This window comes from Gekko japonicus, unplaced genomic scaffold (assembly GCF_001447785.1).
Source record: "Gekko japonicus isolate JY-2015 unplaced genomic scaffold, Gekko_japonicus_V1.1 scaffold735, whole genome shotgun sequence".
NCBI classification, from domain to species: Eukaryota; Metazoa; Chordata; class Lepidosauria; order Squamata; family Gekkonidae; genus Gekko; species Gekko japonicus.
Window position 1 is genome coordinate 752,499 of NW_015177029.1, and position 22,058 is coordinate 774,556.

A 22,058-nucleotide genomic window follows, 5' to 3' on the forward strand; every position below is an offset into this window, starting at 1 on the left:
TAATCTACCTTGAGTCTCAAGGGAAAAGATGGACTATAAAGAACAAATAAAATAACCATGCCGTTGACATTGTGGTTTAAAGGGCTTGTAACTGCGTCACCTGTATATAACCTAGCAGAACACACACTTGTAGTGGAATAATCACTCATGTAATCTCAAACACCAGAAACAGAAGAAAAGCACCTTGTATGGGGTTTAAGAGAGTAGCAACTATACTTATCGAGGTCCTCACTGACCGTAACTTCAAATGATTCAGAAATCATAAAACTAGATCTAAAATATCGGAAGATCTAAAATACCGAAAGATGAGGGGCTATTGTATGAAAGCTAGATGTAAGAGCATTTACAGAACATGACACGACAGCCTTGTTTTTTAGGGATTTTCCAGCAAGTATATAAGACTTAAAAATTGGATGTTGTTACTGATATGAATTGTAAGTCACTTTGGAATCCAATCTGTCAGAAAAGCAGAATATAATTTTAATAAATAAAGTCCTTTCTTGGTAGTCAGACTGCCATTCTATTTCATCAAAGTTGTCTTCCCTGTGGTTTTGTCCACGGTACCAGGACACTTAATCTCTAGAGCTCCTGCATATTAAATATTTAATGTTACACAGCAAAGACAACAGCAGAGTTGACAAAGCATCGATACCAGAAGCACACAAGAGATTGTCAAAACACATTCTAAATTCCTTTGCACTTGCCTGACTTTTGGCACCATCATCCGGTGCTGCACCATCAGAGTGTGGCAGATGGAGGCCATCAGTGTGAAGACCTCTTCACTAGCTGAATCTCTCCAAACCATATTTAACAGAGTGTTTGTCTGCTGTTTTGTATCCAGTTTTGAAAGACACTCTTCCGTTATATATTGGACTGATATTCTCCCATCTCCCTGTAAATTCAACAGAAGATTTTTCAGCATTTCTAGATGTCATTTTTAAAGTGGTTCATCAACATGCAAGAACTGAAGCACTTATTACAAAGTACAATGATTCCTTCTACCATCAACAACATATCAGTTCATACTGGCAAGCAGGCTTCGAAGTGCACAAATGCGTTTCTGAATCTCAGTACACATGGGATGATGCTGGTCCCTGTTCTGTACTTGTCAACCCACATCAAAAAACCCACACACCAGTCAGTACTAGCTGTACAGTCTCCCATCAGACTTCCCATTTCAAAGGAAGGAAAAGCATATCATCGTTACTGTACTTCTCCAGGTTTCCAGATTAGTACAACAATACTAGTTCAGCAATTCAGAAAGCTGTCATGAAGACAAGTCCTAAAATACCATTTTGCAGATTATAGCAAGGAATTTCAGAGCACAACAATTTAACTAGCTTTCATGCAAACACTCCAAGTTCATTTTACTTGTACACATGTGGACACAGGCAATAAACAGCTTTAAGTTTCTAAATGCAAATGTTGGACTAGGACTTTACACACACATATATATCCAAGTAAAGAAAGCACCACTACATGTATAACCACAGTTCAGTGTGGTTCTTGCTCTACAAGGTTTCACCTAATCACTTTTGTCAATTACTGAAAACCATTTCCCAGGTACTCTAAACAATTCTACTTCAACTCTTGGTAATCTATATTTGTTTTCAAGACTCTAATTTAATGGATTTGGAGCATTTTAAGATATAGTGCATGGAGATTTCCACGGTTGTTAAGGCTCTACAACTCACAAGATTAGGTCTTAACCCACTACAGGCTCAATTAAATTTGAGTACTTTGATAGCAAGTTTTCCAAAGCATTAAGGAATTTATGGTAAGATCCTATGCAGGGCTATTCCAGCAAAATCAACGGGCAACTTTGCATAGTATTACATTGTCAACAAACAATTTGAACTGTAAAAACAAATGCTGAAGCAGAAAAAAACACCCTCCTATAATGCCTGATGCTAGCACTAGTAGCTTTAAGATTTCTTCACTATCTGAAACTGCCACATCAATGTCTATTAGTAAATCCATACAAAGAACTGTGAGGCTTTTATGCACAACCTCATGGCTGATCTCTGAACAGCCATTAAATTCTATGTCCCTGTTAGGAGCTCCATTCTCCTCCATAATAAATCACAGTGCATTATGTAGCTACCTGTGTAATGTGCTACTGTGCTGCAATTGACATGCCTAGATATTTAAAAGCCATGGCAAGGAACTTGCAACCATGCACCTGGGAATGGGGAAACGGCAACAGACTGGAGCTATGTTTTATATGTTTGAATAATCAATGTTAAATTAAGATTTTTCATACTTTCTACAGAGTACCAGAAAATCTGTAAACTGACTTCGGGAATTTGATTAAAGCAAAACAGAGTGACCGTGGGGAAATACACTGGGAGATGGTGGTGGAAGAGCTGCAATAGAAGCAGCTTGAGTGTTGCTACCATGGAATTTCTGAAAGACCAGCTTCAGTACTTACAGGCATGGAAGTCATCTTACTGATTCCCTCATCCTCATCTTCCGAGTCACTGGTTGAATCCTGACAGTCTGTACCTGATGAGGATACAGGTAACTGAGAAAGAAACATCTGGAGTACTCGTAAATATACCAGCAACCCTTCTTCTGAAAGAGACCCTGCATTAAGAAAAAGTCACAATTAAATGCATTATACAGAACACTGAAACAATGAGCAGAGATCATTCACGTACATTCTGAATCTGTTATGAAAAGAAGGTCTCAAAAGCAACTATTTCAAATTTTACACAAACAATATGATTTATTACATAACGTGCAGTGTACTGAAAAAGAGTTCGAATATATTTTGAAGCGGAAGAAGTAGGATTTATATTGTTCAAAAGCCACAAAAGACAGACTTGCCAAATGGGGAGAGTTAGGGTTAAAATGCAAGTACTACGAAGTTTCGGTCAACTACTAAAACTACCTCGTGTCCATTAGACTCAACCCAAGAAGTTCTCAGCTCAAATCCCAGTTCAGGCATGAAGTTCCATGGGTGACCTTATCTCTCAGTCTAACCGAGCTCACAGAGTTCTTAGGAGGATAAAATGGAATAGCCCCCAATATACAGCAGCCTGACCTCCACAGAGGAAGGGATGCGCACAAAACACTATTATTGTTTCTAATTCTCAAGTGGCAAATTATGGGAATAATGAAAATGTTATCACTCATGAGCTATTTCAGGCACAGTATATACACACACTACACAGTGGATATTCCAAGAGATCAAATTTATTTATTATTATTATTTATTATTAAATATGTGTTTTTCATACCCAAATACGTTTCGCCAGCTGTTAGAACAAAATAAAAAAGCCACGGTGCTCTTTCATTTTTTCTTGAACGCCTGCTTTCCGTTAACAATAGCACATTTAGAAAGAGTTCATAAGGGAAACAGGTCTGCATATCTGCAAGCGCTGGAATGATGAAATGGAATATCTGGTCTGTAAAAGGTGCCGCCAAGAACTCTTCTGTAAAAGCAGCAAAGATCTGTTGCCTGCAGCAGGTAAAGAAACATTTCTCTTTATGAAAAGTGTAAACATGACTTTTCACTACTCCATCCACAATGTCGTCAAACTTGCAAGTCTGAACATATATTTCGCCCCATCCGGGACACAGCAAAACTGCATTTAATTAATTCTATGAGATTCCACCTGTCAGATTACTTTGAGTGAACTTTTGCCCCATTACTGTTTACCTATTTCTTTAGTTGAATCAAACCACAGAAAAGCACCAAGACACTGCGCTAAAGGCACAAGAAAAGGTTGACGGGTTAGATCCAAGAATTCCTAAATGGAATGAACTCACAGGGATATGCCAGCTTCCCTGTACAGCCAAAAAGCTGTCCCTGAGGGTTAGGGAGCTCTTAGAAACAAACGGGATGGGGGGAGTGCCTGCAACAAGGAGAAGGATTTGGCATAAGTCACTTCCCCTCTGCTCTTGAATGAACTCACTGGGGTATGCCAGCTCCCCTGTACAGCCAAAAAGCTGTCCCTGAGCGTTAGGGAGCTCTTTGAAACAAACGGGATGGGGGGAGTGCTTGCAACAAGGAATATTTGGCATAAGTCACTTCCCCTCTGCTCTCGCATGAATGCTTGTGATATTGCTACTCATGCGCTACTTCCTACAACTGTTCACATCACTCCCCAAATGGTTACCAAGTGGCACCTGACCCCAAATTCACCTTTCCAAGAATGCAGGCATGTGCAGTAGGAAGGGGAAAGCAGCAAAGATCCATTCTGTGTACTTGCTTTGTCCGCCGAAGGGTTGGATACAGACCTGTGTATTCACTCTCTTTTAACCACTACTGCCAATTTGTACATTACTATAGAAAGAAGAATCCAACACTAAACACACAGGCAAAGATGCAGAACGCAGTCCACAAAGACTGAAAAGGTGCCACGTGCTTACCTGGCATCTTCTGGACAGGAGCTATAATTAAAGTGCAATGGCTTCAGAACATTCTCTAGCAGTATTTTTGCGATAGGAACCCGAGAGACATCAGTATACTCGATACTGGATGGAAGCTTGTAATTTATTAGCAGATAAAGAGACCTGTAGTATCCTGAAAGAAAAATGAAGTTTGAACACAGATAACTATTATAAGTCAAAATTAATTTGTTAATGACAGTAAGCACTTTAATGTGTTACAGAGTTAGCTATGGAAGACTGATGCAGGAAAATAACTGAGTCATCTGACATTTGACAGACCAAAAAGAAGTATTTAACATAAGGGCGTAGAGGTCACTATGGGTACACTCAGACATTTTTAAAAAGCAGGTTTTTCACAAAGGGCACAACCCTGGCTTGTTGTCATGCATACACTCCCTCTACCACATATACCCACACAGGAAGAGCTGGATTAGAATCCTGGTTTATGGGGAAGGAAAAAACTCCAGTTTGTCAGATAACAACATTCAGAGGTTAAAACAAATTAGACTTTTGACTGACGAGTTCTGAAACTCTTCAACTGCACTCTGTGTGAAAGGAGAGAAGGGAAGAAGCACAAGCCAGGTTCATGCCCAAACAAACAAATCTTTATTTGTTCCTGATGTCTGAATAGGGCCTATAATGCAAGTAGCATATGAATAAACTTGAAAATCAGCAACAAATACAAACTGCCTTCTAATTTGATCAATCACATCCAGAATTAGTTTGATTCACATATACAAAATGGTGCTACTTTAAAGTATTCGCTCTTCAGAGCAACTATAAAGTTTAAGACTGTCCATCGAACTTGAACTGACACTCCATTTCATAACAACAAAGAAACTTATCGTTTCAAATTCTGCAACAACAAATGTATAGATGAGATATGAAATACCAGGAGGCTTGTGAACATCATTTTAATAACATACAAGACACAACAGTCTACCAAAAGTTAACATATAACCTTTTCTTATAATGCAGCATGTTGAAAGACTTCCCTTAAATTCTGCTTTACAGGCAAAATGTAGCTCAGAAACTTCTGGCAGCTGTTAAGATAACCTGAAGTTAGTGTAAATTTGAAAGCCAATAATTGCACAAACCTTTTTGAATCACGTAGTGCAAGATTTGTTCAATGATGGATGCCACATAGTGAGCATCTTGTAAAACAGGCAAATAGGTATTCTCAGAAGAAAATACTTCAAGCATTCGCATAGGAAGTGCAACATTCAAACTGTCGTCATTGCAGTTTTGCAGCAACCTGAGAGAGAAGAAAATGCATCATTCAAAAGGTACAGAAACCTTCCCTCCTAATGGAAAAGGGTTATACTTCTAAGAAGAAAATGTAAAATGGCCACTGAAGAAGGATGGTCACAAAGCACAATCCTGTTTGTGAAAACATTTCCGTCTCTGATTGCAGGGGTTTTTAATCCTCACAAGTACCCTATGAGTTAAGTCAGGTTCAGACTGATTGGCCCATGGTCATCTAGTAAGGCTCATTACAGACAGGGATTTGAACTTTGGTCCCAGAGTCATAGCCCACTCTACTACAGCACAAATGTTCTCTCATTAGTACCAGCACTTGGGTGGGTATGAAAGGTTAAACCCAACTCACTCCATGATGTTTTGCAATTGCCTACATAGCTGAGTGGAGTGAAGTACTCCAAGCTTGGTAGTCAACGTGTATAACACAGATGCACAAGGTTAAGTGATCCAATCAAGTATGAAAAGAACACGCTTTATTCTACCTGCAACAGAGCCCCAGTAGCCTTTTGATCTGGAACAGGCATGTAAGTTTGTCAGGGCCATCAAGCTGCTTCACAAACTGAGAATTCTGCTTAATCAAATTCTGACAAATCCATATCTGGGGGAAAAGCAAATTCAGAGTTATTCTTTAAAATGCTGTTCAAAAAGATCAATGGTGTATTTTTGCATGTGATCCAGGCAGTGATAGATTTAATGCTAAATCTAATACAGTTAAACAGCAACAGAAGCGCCCCTTTTCCCTCCCATGGAGATGTGCCACTTTCCACAGCCACTGAGAAAGACACAGTCTCTTTATAACATGGACAGCCTGAGGGTCCACAGCCTGAGCTGTGGAAATAACTCCCCTGCCCCCCCCGGAGATAAAGGTATCTTACAAACACACATAAAACAGGAACCAAACCAATGTCTTCAAAGATCATGGCACTGCATGTGCCTAAACAAAGCACGTACTAGTAACCTGCAGCAAAAGACTAGATTTAAAGCTTCCTAGCTAATGTCCTAACTTTCAGAGATCACCCTCTATTTTGTGCCAAAGCAATTATCCTCTCCTCTTGTATTCAACCCATTATGGGGAGGATTTCCTTGTGATGCTTGTGATACAAGTCCTCAAGAATTTACTTTCAGGGGCGACAGGAATTGCAGTGCTGCCTAGCCATCCCTAGATACAATGAAAGTACTGCCCAGTTCCACACAAGTCCAAGCAAACCTGGGGCAATCCTGAACACAACTAGAAGGTAGTTCATTCCTGAGAGCAGGGGTACCCAAGAAACACCATGAACAGGACTTGGTCAGTGAAGTCATTTATCTTCTGTGCAATGATGGTGCAGTTATCCATCACCCTGTAACATAATCCTATAATAACTGTAATGTCAAGTCACGCGCACACACAATAAATGGTGAACTTAAGTACGCCCCCCCACAAAATTCAGTATGTGCAGATACTCTGCAATTATCAAGAAGCAAAGTAGCTGTCACATGCCATGTCTGTAATATAAGAAAGGTGTACCAAACATGGCCTTCAGTTAGGCCAAGTTCTTAGGTAATTTATTTTATTTTATTTATTTCATTGTATTTATACCCCGCCCTCCCCCCGCTTATTGTATTTATGCCCCGCTCAGGGCAGCTTACACAAGGCACAAAGTGCATACAGTATATAAAATAGATAAAACAATGTAAAATTCAATTCCATCAGATGCTAATTTTTCTTTTAAAACTCCCAACATCTTGCATAACAAAAAGGGAGAGCTAGGGCCGTAGATAGATGTTACCTGGCCCTCCAGCGGTATCGCTCTGTACTGGAGCGGTGGTGGTAGTGGCGGTGATGGCTCCTACTCAAAAGCCTGGCGGAAGAGCTCCATCTTACAGGCCCTGCGGAACTGCAAAAAGTCCCGCAGGGTCCTGATCTCCTCCGGGAGCTCATTCCACCAGATAGGAGTCGCCACTGAAAAGGACCTGGCCCTCGTTGCCGCAAGCCTGGCCTCCTTGGGGCCCGGGGTCACCAGCCAGTGTTGTGACCCCGACCGAAGTGCTCTTTGGGGAATATGTGGGAAAATGCGGTCTCTCATGTATGTCGGACCCTGGCCATGTAGGGCTTTAAAGGTAAGCACCAGCACTCTGAAGCGAATCCGGTATGATATAGGCAGCCAGTGCAGCACTTTCAGCACAAGTCGGGTGTGCTCCCACCTAGGGAGGGAGGGAGCACCGACAGCCTGGCCGCAGGATTCTGCACCAGCTGCAGCTTCTGGATTTGCGACAGAGGCAGCCCCATGTAGAGTGCGTTACAGTAGATAAATGTGTACTTTATCCATAATGAAGCAATGCCAAATCCATCTATGCAAAGCTTGAACAGTAGGACAAAGTTATTTTTGCACAGTTTTCTACAGAAGAAAAAAAAAATTCAAAAATTTGGAAGAGAGGTGGGACAGAGATAAGTTCCACAATTTAATGCTGCCTGAGTTTTGCATGTAATGCCAAACAAATTCTTCTCAGTGAGTTTCTATGAGCATTTATTTATTTATTACTAGGGAGCAAAGCCCGTTGTGGATGAAGACAACGAGCCCTAGAAGGGTAGGTTGGGTGGGTGGGTGGTAGATAGATAGATGGATAGATGGATAGATGGATAGATGGATAGGATGGATGGATGGATGATTGGTTAGCTGGTTGGTGGGCTAAATGATTGGATGAGCGCCACCACCCCTCGCCTGCCCCCCCGAAAGCCTGTGAAGGGGGGTGGAGCAGGGAAAACGGGCCCGCGGTGGCTGGCTCAGCGCCAACACCGCCGCCCCTCACCTGCTCCCCCGAAAGCCTGTGAAGCCGGGTGGGCGGGAGAAGCGGCACGGTTGGGCCCGTTGCTGCCCTCCCCCCTCACGGCGAAGCAGGCCATGGGCAGCAGCAGGCGATGTACCCGCAGGACTGCTGGAGGCTATGGCGGTGGCTGGTGATGCGGGCGCACGGCTTGGCAGCAACGGCAGCAGGCCCAGTGCGGGTGCTGGCTGCGGTGGCGGACACAGCAGCAGTTTTCGCGGGGCCAGCAGGGCCCCGGGGCCAGACATCAGCGTGGGGGGGGGATCAGCAAAAATGGGGTGAGGGAAACGGCAACTCAACCTCAGGGAGGGCCATAAATGGGCACACACCACCTCAACCAAATGCCTGGCGGAACAGCTCCATCTTGCAGGCCCTGAGGAATTGAAGGAGATCCTGCAGGGCCCTGGTCTCAACAGGGAGCATGTTCCACCAGACTGGGGCCAGGACAGAGAAAGCCCTGGCCCCGGTTGAGGCAAGATGGGCATCCTTCAGGCCAGGGACCACCGGGAGAGGTTGATCTTTCAAGCATAACGCTCTTCGGGGCGTATATGGGAAGAGGCAGTCCCTTAGATATGTTGGTCCCAGGCCGTATAAGGCTTTGAAGGTCAAAACCTTGAAGCGAAGCTTCCCCTGAAGCTGCCTTGTGCTGAGTCAACCCACTGTCTATCAAGGTCAGTATTGCCTACTCTGACCAGCAGCAGTTCTCCAGAGTCTTATCACCTAATGACTAAAATTTCTAACTGTAGATTGCAATGGCTGAACCTGGGACCTTCTGCGTGCCCAGCAGGTGCTCTTCCACAGAGCCACAACTCGTCCTCACATACATTATTTCATGAGAGGAATGTTTTTTATCAGAACATTCATATCTGGCTCTCAAGGAAATCATCTTCATTCCTCAGTATATAATCTCGTTCCCTCTCCCCAGCATAACATTCCCATTTCCGAAATTCCTTCGTCTCACCGAGCAGGTGCCTGCTGCAACCTACAGCCTCTACTGCCAAATGACACCCACTTTACTAGACTGCCTGAAAATCCATTTGCAGCTCAGACTGCAGGGCAAAATACATTCCCTAGCCCCAAACACCGGGTCAAATCAATTCTCCTGTGAGAAATGCTTCTATAGGAGAAGAGAGATTTTTCTTCCCCCCATTGGGAAGCAGCCCTGGTGCCTTATGGGATGCTTCTCCAGAGGCCCTGCTCCCGGTCCTCGGGGGAGCCTTTAGGGGCTGGGGGCAGACAAAAGCTATTCTTGAGAAAGCAGAAGTAATAGCATACAACTTTGGATTTAACACCCTTAGTTAAAGAACAGGCAAAAAGTTGACCAGAAGTATGTCGCATCAAACGTTGCAGGACGAAAACTCAATTATTACAGGGAGAGATTTGCATTTATATCTCACCCATCCCACAGGCGGGCTCAGGGCGGGTAACATAATTAGAATAAATACAATTTCAGTTTAAAACATTAAACATTAGAAAAACACAATAAAACATTATAAGAATTAAACCAATGGGTACAGCTTGGAACAGTGTCAGTTGGCTATAAAGTTCTGGCCTGATGGTACAATGAGTTAAAGGCCAGTTGTCGGTGGTCAGTAGACAGGTGACAGACCGGTGACAACAACCTCAGGGAGGGCCATAAATGGGCACACACCACCTCAACCAAATGCCTGGCGGAACAGCTCCATCTTGCAGGCCCTGAGGAATTGAAGGAGATCCTGCAGGGCCCTGGTCTCAACAGGGAGCATGTTCCACCAGACTGGGGCCAGGACAGAGAAAGCCCTGGCCCCGGTTGAGGCAAGATGGGCATCCTTCAGGCCAGGGACCACCGGGAGAGGTTGATCTTTCAAGCATAACGCTCTTCGGGGCGTATATGGGAAGAGGCAGTCCCTTAGATATGTTGGTCCCAGGCCGTATAAGGCTTTGAAGGTCAAAACCTTGAAGCGAAGCTTCCCCTGAAGCTGCCTTGTGCTGACTCAACCCACTGTCTATCAAGGTCAGTATTGCCTACTCTGACCAGCAGCAGTTCTCCAGAGTCTTATCACCTAATGACTAAAATTTCTAACTGTAGATTGCAATGGCTGAACCTGGGACCTTCTGCATGCCCAGCAGGTGCTCTTCCACAGAGCCACAACTCGTCCTCACATACATTATTTCATGAGAGGAATGTTTTTTATCAGAACATTCATATCTGGCTCTCAAGGAAATCATCTTCATTCCTCAGTATATAATCTCGTTCCCTCTCCCCAGCATAACATTCCCATTTCCGAAATTCCTTCGTCTCACCGAGCAGGTGCCTGCTGCAACCTACAGCCTCTACTGCCAAATGACACCCACTTTACTAGACTGCCTGAAAATCCATTTGCAGCTCAGACTGCAGGGCAAAATACATTCCCTAGCCCCAAACACCGGGTCAAATCAATTCTCCTGTGAGAAATGCTTCTATAGGAGAAGAGAGATTTTTCTTCCCCCCATTGGGAAGCAGCCCTGGTGCCTTATGGGATGCTTCTCCAGAGGCCCTGCTCCCGGTCCTCGGGGGAGCCTTTAGGGGCTGGGGGCAGACAAAAGCTATTCTTGAGAAAGCAGAAGTAATAGCATACAACTTTGGATTTAACACCCTTAGTTAAAGAACAGGCAAAAAGTTGACCAGAAGTATGTAACTAAAGCAATTCAAAATTAAATTAGTTTTTTAAATGCAAAAAGCTTAAAGCAATCTCCTTAATGAAAGTTCAGTACTTACCAAACGCTTGGAATCCTCATTATGTCTATAGAAAAACAGAAGTTGCCGAACTAAAAGGGTCAGATTTGCTCCATTGGCAGTGGAGAAACTTCCTCCGGATTGTGCTAAATTAGCATAGCGATCAAATTCACTCCTCTGACTGGAATACTTTAAAATTCAAGAATGAATTAAAGATAATTAAACTTTTTTAAATCAAACATTATCATACACAGGCAGGATTTCAATATATTAATTCTGAATTGCAATCTTAATTGAAAAGCTAAATAATGAACAGTCGTGTAAGACTTTGAATTGCAGCCTCGTACTGTTTCGTCAGCATTGAGGTCACTGACTACAGTTTGTAACATCTGCAAAGTTTTGACCCATTTTTTCCCCTGTGAAGGACTCAATGATAGTTTGGTTGTTATAACCACTACAAACTCACATCAATGTTAAAATAGTCTGTGTTGCATAACAGTGAACAAATGTTGCAATGAAATGAAATATAGCAGCAGTACCATGTGCAAAAATTCATTAATTCAGAGTTATGGCCTGTCCAGTCATAAAAGTATAATTAATAATACCCAGTATTGCAATCACCAGGTACATATCAGCTTCCACTAATCCAGGGGAAAGAGAGACTGTCCACATGTTAAAGTGCAGAATTACAACTCATTTTTAAAGTCAGAATGAATTCAAGTTAAAATCAATGGACACAAAAGTACTTTCTGATGGATTTATATTTTACTGCACTACTTATTATATTAAAGTCTCTGATGAAGTTAGCTTTGACTCGTGAAAGCTCATACGATGGGAAGTTTTGTTGGTCTCATATTTGGGACTCAGATTTTGGACTCAAATTTTGTTCTGCTAACCCAGCTACCCATCTCATTTATTTTGTCCTGTTAACATACGTTACCATACTAAAGCTGACAGTGGACAAATCTCCTGAGATACTGCTAGCATCCACATAAAGAAACGTCACTGCCAATTAAAACACTGTGTACAGTTCTGCAATTCCAGTCCTCTTTGCTGAGGCAAGAATCCAAAGGACCGTGTGCATGTGCAATTCCACATGTCCATGCAGGTTTCTACTGCTTTATGTATGAATTTATTTAAATTAGTTATACCTCACTTTTTCTCAGCACTTAAGGCAGCTTACAAGTCACACTTAAAACACTGCAGTTTAAAACCAATGGAACAAATACTCAGATACACCCCTTGCCTTCAAAAGACGCCAGATGTTTATACCCTGTTAAAAGCCCCAGCAAATAAAGTGGCCTTGCAGTGCCTTCTTAAGATTTCTAAATACAGCACTGCCCTCACCTACTCAGGGAGTTACCATTCCACAAAGTGGGAACTGCTACGGAAAAGGCATGGGTTCTGGGGGATGCCACGTGGGGCCCCTGAAGAAAGGGGAAAGCCCATCGGTGGCAGCCTGAAGACCGTTGTTGCCACATGGCAACATCTGGGAGAAGGCAATCCCTTAGATGCATGGGTCATCGGTCAGAAATGGGTTTGAAGGTCGTAACCACCTTGCATTGGACTCCGAAACAAATTGGCAGCCCATGCAGCTGTTTTAAGATGTGTGAGGTATGTTCATACTGCAGCCTCTTCCATGCATCCCCAAAACCTGCTCACAGCAGTCAGGCTCCAGAGCTTTCCTTGTAACACAAGGAGTTACAATCCAAATAGAAAATTAAGCAATTCCTAGAAGTGTTTGGAAGCATGCACAAGAATCTTTACAGTCAATTATATTTTACATATTTTAACTCGTTATTTTGCTTTGATGGTTATATTTACTGTACTTTTTGCTAGCACAAGTCTTTGCACAGAGAGAAATTTCAGATTTAAATGTCTTTTCCAATGGGTTGTAACCTTTCAATTCCTTCTGAAGGGGGGGGGGATATAGGCACCTGTAAATTTTCCCAAGAGGTAAAAAAAGTGGCATTTTTTCAACAATAAAAACCTCTTGTCTGTCCCTTCCCACTTTTTTTCCTCTCCAAAAGAAAAAAAGCAAGCCCAAATACCACATTTAAACCAGGAAAAAAATAACGATCACAGAACAAAAAATTTAGTTCCACACTAAAAACAGTTAATCATGCAAAGATGCCTACTTGATGTTTTCTGTCTCTGTATCCCCGCACAAAGGACTGGATGATTATTGCATTTTTCAGCCGCCTTCTTTCTTCCTAAGAAGACAATGCAAAGGTCTAAATAAAACGCGCTGCACTGCAGACAACAGGACAGACTGCTCATAAACAAAAGCCATCATATGTTAGATGATTACACTATCAAAAGCACTTTTATTTAAGCTCTGCATTAGTAACAGAGAGTGACAGTGAGGTGGTGGGACTTCAGGCAGTCAATGACTGAGTTTGTCAGACATAAGCTCACGCTGGCCAGTAAATCTGCCCCAACTGTAGGACACCATGCAGTAGCTTAAGCAATGCTGAGGTCAGGATGACTGTATGTTGACCTGTTTCGAGACTTAAAAGTATTCTTCAGCCTTTGCCTTTATTCACCAGGCACAAAATTCTAAATTTTGGTAAATACAAGCTCTTAGAAGAAAGGTATTTGTCACACTTTACATAGATATGGGTGTACTGTCACTTGTTATTTCTCGGTCTCTCTCTATTCTATGCACGGCCACAAGTCCACCGCCTGAGATAATCAAATATTTCTTGTAGAATTGGGCACACTAAGAAATTTGTCCTTTTTTAAAAAGAATGAAATTTCCTAACTCTCAAGCCAAACAGATGCCCAAAAGCACTCGCTGTCTCGCCCACTAGTTAATAAGCTGATTCTCCTCCCCACATTCAATATTCATGTGTTTTGTTCCAGTGCAACTTACATGGCTGTTGTTCCAAATCGTGATCAGAAACAACCAAATTATTTTAGAGACCTGAATGTTGGTCCAGTAACTCATGCTAAACATGCATAATCTGTGTGGCTGTCCTAAAAACAAAAGTTGGATTTCTTGACGCAGAACACAGATTTTTATATTCTGCTCTGGCTCTATCTGTGAGGAGGTCGGAAGGAGATAGGCAAAGGAAGAAAAGAAAGAAACAGGGAACTGAATGAGGAGACCTGGCAGCCAATGCAAAAAGGTGATCTAGTGAAAGACCCCGCAAAATGGAGGGTTGCTACAAGAAACAAATTCAACTTTAGTCCCAGAAGCAGCTACCGATTTTCAGTATCATACAGCTGAACAATGATAGCTGTGCTCATCTACTCTGCAGGCATAGGTTTCATCCAAGAATACATAATTATCAATTAGTGACCTATAATTGCAAGTGCTTGAAGCCTGAGGTCAACGCTTGCAATTTCATGGCATTCATTTTTAAAAGCTGTGTCTGATTGTATTCTCAACCGACTCAGTCATATGTTTTCTCTGGTTTTATAAATTCTGCAATATGCTGAGGCATGGCACATGGTCTAAAGTTATCAACAAACTAGCTGCTAGTACTGACAGCTGGTAACAGGAAACCCTTCCATTTTATAGCTAACCCAAATTAACAAAATTCAAACACATCACTAAAGTCTACTTAGATCATACCTCTCGTTTCCGTCTTTCCTCTTGTGTGCGATGCAAAAGAGATGCCTTTTCCTCCTGGAAAAGAACAGGATGTATTGTGTAATCTTTATACAAAAAACACTCAAAATTGTTCTATTTAGTTCACAGCAGCCCATTAGTATGCATGCTGCCTGTTTATTCCCACCCTCTGCTCCCTCTTTTTTAACAAGTTATTAATCCATGAAATAATTTTTACTCCGAAGCTTTAACACACTTATTGGCATTTTCAAAGAATTTCATGAGGCTGATGAAGCAGGACAACTTTTCGCAGAAGTTCCACCAACGTACGGGGTTGGATCCAGCCAGCTTTTTAACTGAGCCTCACCAAATTCTCCTCCTTACTACAGACCCTAATCCACATGATCTTTGCACATGCACATAGAAAAGCTAGTTGGATCCAGCCCATACTCACTATCTGCAAGCTGGCAAGTGAGATTTCGGAACACTATTATACAGTTCAAGTATTTATTTTATTCATTTATATTCATTTGAGAGCCAAGTTTGGTGTAGTGGTTAAGTGCACGGACTCTAACCTGGGAGAACCGGGTTTGATTCTCCACTCCTCCACTTACACCAGGCTGGATGACCTTGGGCAAGCCGTAGTTCTGATAAGAGCTGTTCTTGAAGAAGAGCAGTTTGTGTCAGAGCTCTCTCAGCCCCACCTACCTCACAGGGTGTCTCTGTTGCGGGGAGGGGGAGGGAAAGGAGTTTGTAAGCCGCTCTGAGACACCTTTGGGTAGTTAAGGGCGAGGTATAAATCCAATCTCTTCTCCTCTTATTTATTTGATTTCTATTCCGCTCTCCCCCTGTCTTTCTCCCCCATGGGGACCCAAAGTGCCTTACATCATTCTCCTCTCCTCCATTTCATCCTCACAACAACCCTGTGGGGCACGTTAGGCTGAGAGAGTGTTGCTGGCCCAAGGTCACCCAGCATGTTTCCATGGGACGAGTGGGGGATTTGAACCTCCAGACTCTTAACCACTACACCACACTGGTGAGAACATTTTAAAAAGCACCCTAGTAGAGACATTTAGCCAACCTTGGAATTCAGGAAAACAATGACACTTGTACGCTCAGGTTATTTTAATTTAGTCCACCCAAAGGAGCAGGAGACATTTACAATGGGAAATAAGACTGCCTTAACTTATTTATTTATTTATACTTTCAATTTGTACCCCGCTCACCCCCGAAGGGCTCTGAGCGGCTTACACGGTGCATGGTGTAGAGACCTATGCAGAAACCCTAACTATGGCCACAGTACGTCTGGGGTGGGGGGAGCCCTACCAGGTACCCTCCTGGCTCCGGTCGTTCGTTTATCCGGCAAAACACTTAATGGAAACACTGAAAAGTTTTATCATGCCATCTGTTTTTTTAACATACAGGTTCTATGATATGACCAGTGTTCCCTTTAAGCTGAGTTAGTGTGAGCAAGCTCACCATTTTTTAGCTTCCGGCTCACAATTTTTGTCTTAGCTCAGGAAGGAGGGCTCCAGAGCAAACTAATTCATGCAGTAGAATTTTTGTTTACAAGACTCCACAGTTTAGAGGGAGCACTGGATATGACTAACGTCCCTTTTCAGGACATTAAGAAATTATTTGTGTCACAACAAAAAAGTAGCCACATCGATGCATAGCAAAACCCAGAAAACAAAAGCCATATATTACCCACAAAATAACAGAGTAACGCAGGGGTGAACAAGGTGCAGCCCATGGGCCATCTGTGGCCTACCGAGCCATGCTGGGCTGCCTGCAGTGCCCCCTCCCATGAGGCCGGGGGAGGCAAGAACCTGCATCCAACCTCAGTCAAACAGGCTTAACATCTCAGCTGCAAGTCTGCCTGATACTGCAGAGGCTTCCAAGTTCCTAGAAGGGGTCAGTGCACTAGGAAAGGAAATGAGCTAAGCAAATCTCATTGGCTTTCATAAAGTCTATCAACAGCTGAAACCAGTCCTGATAATAACCAATCACAGAAGCAAACTGAATCCCATAGAGATCTGTAATTCAATTGCTCATGCCGAGTCATGTTTAGTCTTGTATAGTATGTCAATCTGCTTACTTGCAGATATTATATTAGGCTCTGAACTCTGTTTCACACCATGCAGAGCAGTGCCAACAGATACTGATGCACAAAGCAACAACTACACTAGTGATATAACCACAAAAAATGTGCTTCAATTGAATTGTTTTAATTTTCAATGGAAATTTCCTCTAAGAAACATATTTGACCCAGTCAAGTGTATCTACCATACTCTCTTATCCCTGAGAAAAGCTCACACCCTTCATTGTGGTCCTGAACACATTTATGTGCAAGTAAGTACTGCTGATTTCAGTGCTACATCCTTCAAATAAGGAAGAATTGCTGTGCCAATCATGTAAGACCAATCCCACCAGATCAGACCAAAGGCCCATCTGGTCTACCATTTTGTTTCCCAGTGATCAGACACCCTTCCGGGAAGCCCGTAAGCAGGACATCCCGTCATCCTCTGCTATTGCTTCTCAGTATCTGCTACTGGTGGCATCCAGCACCTAAGAACATAACAGAAGCCATGTTGGATAAGGCCAATGGTCCATCCAGTGTAACACATCTGTGTCACACAGTGGCCAGAACCCATGCCCCCTAGAAACCCCTGAGGCTAAACTCGATATGACTCAAAATGATATTATTATATTCAGTGGTCTACAAATCTGGACTATGCTTTCCTCGGCAGCCAATATCTGAAGTCACAACAATCTCCAACCCCTTCAAGCATTCTTGCAGTGGATGTCTGCAGGTGCCTCACTTCTGCAGACCTGTCCTGCAAAAATCCAGCAGGAAGAGGATGTTAGTACTTGGACATGTAGGAAAGGCACAGGGGCTCTTAAAGAGGAAAGGATTTATTACTGTCCTGTGGACCCAAGAACTAGCAGGATGTTGGGAAATAGGAGGTACCACCTCATCCATTTTATGCTCTTCAAACTCCTGAGCCCATCTACTGGGTTCAGTCCTTGAATTATAAATATCCGTGATTCCACCAAACAAACACCATCAATGTTTATTTTGGACCTCAAAGGAAAACACTGTTGTACCAAGTAACTACAAGCCTTTGATTCTCGAATATTATGGATGCTTACAGTCTGATCCTGTAAATATGCAAAGTTGTTCAGTGGGGATTTCTATACACATGTCAGTGATACTCTAGATCCTGCATCAAGCAGGGGGTGATTCTATGATTGCTTCTAAAGAAGCATCCACAGGTCACAGCTCTAGCATTTAAGTTAAGTGATTTTGCTTAGTGTCCCTGCATACATACAGGGATCACCAAACTGGACTTTGTTTCTTACCCAAGTAGATGTAATTCTTCAGTGCATTTATGGCAGCTTGATTAATGATTTATATATCTATATCTGTTACTGGACAGCAACCCGGATACTGCCCCACATAACCTGGCCGAGGGCTTGGAGGTTGTGGTGGGATGGTTAAAACAGAGCAGGCTGAGGCTCAATCCAATGAAGACGGAGGTTCTGTGACTGGGGGGAAGTGTGTCAGGGCCAGGGCATAGACTTCCCACTCTTGACAGAGCACCAGTAAAACCGGCAGAGTCTGTCAAGAGTTTGGGCCATGGTCCTGGATGCCTTCTTAACTATGGAGGCCCAGATCACAAATATTGCCAGACTAGCGTTTTCCCACCTACTCCAAGCACGGCAATTACCCCCTTTCCTGTCGCGCCCTGACCTAGCCACAGTAATCCATGCAACAGTCACCTCCAGATTAGACTACTGTAACTCACTCTACGCTGGCCTTCCCTTGAGTCTGACCCGGAAACTCCAGCTGATCCAGAATGCGGCAGTACAGGTCCTGATGGGAACACCACGTAGAGCACATATACAACCTGTGCTGTGCCAACTACACTGGCTTCCAGTGGAGTACCGAGTCAGATTCAAGGTACTGGTATTGACTTTTAAGGCCTTGAGCGGTCTGGGACCAGCGTATCTTTGGGACCATCTCCTCTGGTATGTCCCTGGGAGAGCATTACGCTCCATTGAGAGTAATCTGCTGTTGATCCCTGGCCCCAAAGACATCCAGCTGTCCTCGACCAGAGCCAGGGCCTTCTCGGCTCTTGCTCCAACCTGGTGGAACTCTCTGCCAACTTCCATCAGGGCCCTGCGGGATATAATACAATTCCACAGAGCCTGTAATGCAGAGACGTTCTGCCAGGCTTTTGGTTGAGGACAGCGACGGTTCCCATCATAGCTGGCACCCTCCTCTTTTCTTCTTTTTTCTTTTTCCATCTTGCCTGCTTTGGCCTCCTCCTTAACCTGCCCATGAGATGAGAACAGTCCAGAGCAGGTTTTCAGATCAAATTTAAAAAGCCATTGGAAGACTGCAAAGCTTTGGGATGGACTGATTATTGATTTTAAACTGTACTTTTGTATATTTATTGTAAATCGCCCAGAGCCCTGTGTACTCAGGGATGGGGGGGATCCAAAATAACAACAACAACAACAATATCAGCCTTTTGTACATGGCAATTTAAAACCAGCCAACAACAACAATAATAATATCAGTCTTTTTTACATGGCAATTTAAAACCAGCCCACCCTGCAGTAAGGCCTGTGTGAGCCCATCAGCAGAATTAACATTGTATGTTAAACCACAACTTAATTCATTTTCTTGAAATCATACTTGAAGCACTGCACTTCCTAATAGATAAGCTAAACTTCAAACTTGCTCAAGGTGCAGTCCTATACTTAGTACAGTCCTATAATCAAACTGTAACACTACACCCTCTGCTCTTGTCCTATTAAGATTCAATAAGGCAAAAGTGAGGAGGGGGGGATTCAAAATAATAACAACAACAACATCAGCCTTTTGTACACGGCAATTTAAAACCAGCCCAAGAACAACAACATCAGTCTTTTTTACATGGCAATTTAAAACCAGCCCACCCTGCAGTAAGGCCTGTGTGAGCCCATCAGCAGAATTAACATTGTATGTTAAACCGCAACTTAATTCATTTTCTTGAAATCATACTTGAAGCACTGCACTTCCTAATAGATAAGCTAAACTTCAAACTTGCTCAAGGTGCAGTCCTATACTTAGTACAGTCCTATAATCAAACTGTAACACTACACCCTCTGCTCTTGTCCTATTAAGATTCAATAAGGCAAAAGTGAGGAACCAGGATGGTCGTTTCCAGCCCGATTCACTGCTGCAGGATATGTACAGTCCGAATCATTCGGGACCTTTATCCAAGTATATTAATTTCAAAAATATTAATAAGTCACACATTGCATTACTAAGTACTTTTCCCAATCCTTCATTGTAGTTTAAAACCCAATAGCAGTTTCAGCAGAGGGATGGAATATATTATGCCATTCCCCCCCCACCCGCCCCTCCAATTTCTGGAGGAAGAAGCATGATCTGTAAGTGCCACTATTAGCATCCATAATATGACGCTCAAAGATGTAAAGCACCTACAATGCATTCCTGAAGAGCAGGGCATGCTCTGCCGCTGGAATAAATCTTCACATGCAAAAGAGCTATCTTCAGTACCCAGAACAATGTGTACCATGTATATGATCTGAATGGCTTTTAGGCCTCAGATTTATCAGGAAAATAAGGTAGTCCCTCCATAATTCAGAAGAACACAATCTTAATATATTTATGATGCGGAAGAGATTCATGAAAATGTATCTCAAATAACACTACATAGCAAAGTGGGTGCTCTGTTATTTATGACAGATGTTATTTAAAAGATCCATCTTACACAATACCAGAGTCTTATCATGACCACAACAACAGTATTATTTTCAGCATTTACAGTCTAATTTCATTGGGTTTTAGATTTGTTACTGTACAGCCTGAACAATTCTTGGGGGGGGGGGGTTTGCTCACCTAAGAACATAAGATAAGCCAATGTTGGATCAGGCCAATGGCCCATCCAGTCTAACACTCTGTCACACAGTGGCCAAAAATACCAGGTGCTATCAGGAGGTCCAGCAGTGGGGCCAGGACTCTAGAAGCCCTCCCACTGTTGCCCCCCCCCCAAGAGCATCCCTTGCCCCACACTGAGAGTTCCTGTCTATACCTTGTGGTTAATAGCCACTGATGAACCTAATTATTAAATAATGGGGAAATTTAAATGCATATGTGGTCATGGTTAACATAAGGAAATGAGCAATGGCTGGCACTTTGTTTTGGGAGAGAGAGCATTCCTGTCCTCATGCATAACAATCCTATGAAGTAGGAATTATTACTCCCACTGCATAGACAGGAAGCTGAAGCTGAGTAGATACACAAGGCCTCCCATGTGAAAGAAGACGGATTTGAAATCACACTTTCTACCATACTTAAAACAAAAAAGCTGAACTGCATTGTAGGGAATTAAAAAGACACAGGCTTGTTTAAGTTTTTCTCCTCTTGTTTCTAACTATTTTTGTTTTAATTTCAAGAAACTGAGGCAGCCACCCTCTGAACAGATATTTTAGATGGGCCTCTCTGAACTGCATCAGTGCTAAACAGACAGCTCTCTTTTTAACAAACAGTGATGCTGATTTTAAAAAGTTTTAAAAGAAAAAGGAACTTAAAAGTCACCTAAAGGGGGAAGGATGCTGGGTTACCATACAATTGGCTTCAGAAATTCAGCTTGGTCTTTTCATTAATTTGTTTAGAAGAAAGGAGAAGAGCTAATATCTTGTCCATCCTGGGCCCTACATTTCCTTAGCCAGAAATTGTTGTGCATAAGGATTACACTCCTAAACTCCACCCCCCCAACGGTGTAACTTTTCCTACTCCCCCAACATAGCTGAGAGGCCTATCCACCTGTGTTGTTTCCTGCACTGACCCCACTGACTTAAATTCTAACTTCTTGGGAGGTAAAAGTGGTGGGAGGAAACATTACAAGAAACCCCCCCCCCCCCAGCAAGGGGGTGGTGCCCCGGGGGGGGGCCTCACAACATCTGCAAAACACACTGAAGCTTTACAAGCAAGCAGGCTTTCTTCAGGGTATTCGAAGGGCCTTCTCCCAGCCTTCTTCAAAACCCCTGCCAATGAATCCCTTCTCCAGATAGCGACCCACCACCACCACCCTTGACCATCACAACAACAACAAAAAAGCCCACTTGTCTGAAGGCACCAGGGGATTTGAAAGGCCTCTGCCTTGAAAGGCTGTTGGAAGTTTGGGCTTTTGGGGGGGGGGGGGGTTTTAAATACGGCAAATAGACACACACGAGAGGCACAACCCCACGAGAACCAGGGTCGAGGGAACCACCCGGGTTTCCTGAGTCACGCCTGCTTCTGAGGAGGCCGCCGGCCAGGGCGCG

At 43.1% G+C, this 22,058-nt stretch overlaps 1 protein-coding gene across 1 annotated transcript in view; it reads right to left on the reverse strand.

Annotated features, from left to right (window-relative positions):
• UBE3C (ubiquitin protein ligase E3C) overlaps window positions 1-22,058 on the reverse strand; it is a 144,469-nt gene that overhangs the window by 49,258 nt on the left and 73,153 nt on the right. The window contains exons 3-11 of the mRNA XM_015427870.1: window positions 14,739-14,792; window positions 13,297-13,371; window positions 11,201-11,347; window positions 6,141-6,256; window positions 5,496-5,653; window positions 4,378-4,531; window positions 3,243-3,463; window positions 2,432-2,586; window positions 705-892 (exon numbers count right to left, since the gene is read on the reverse strand). Coding sequence (XP_015283356.1) covers window positions 705-892; window positions 2,432-2,586; window positions 3,243-3,463; window positions 4,378-4,531; window positions 5,496-5,653; window positions 6,141-6,256; window positions 11,201-11,347; window positions 13,297-13,371; window positions 14,739-14,792 — 1,268 coding nt within the window. The remainder of the gene's footprint in view (window positions 1-704; window positions 893-2,431; window positions 2,587-3,242; window positions 3,464-4,377; window positions 4,532-5,495; window positions 5,654-6,140; window positions 6,257-11,200; window positions 11,348-13,296; window positions 13,372-14,738; window positions 14,793-22,058) is intronic.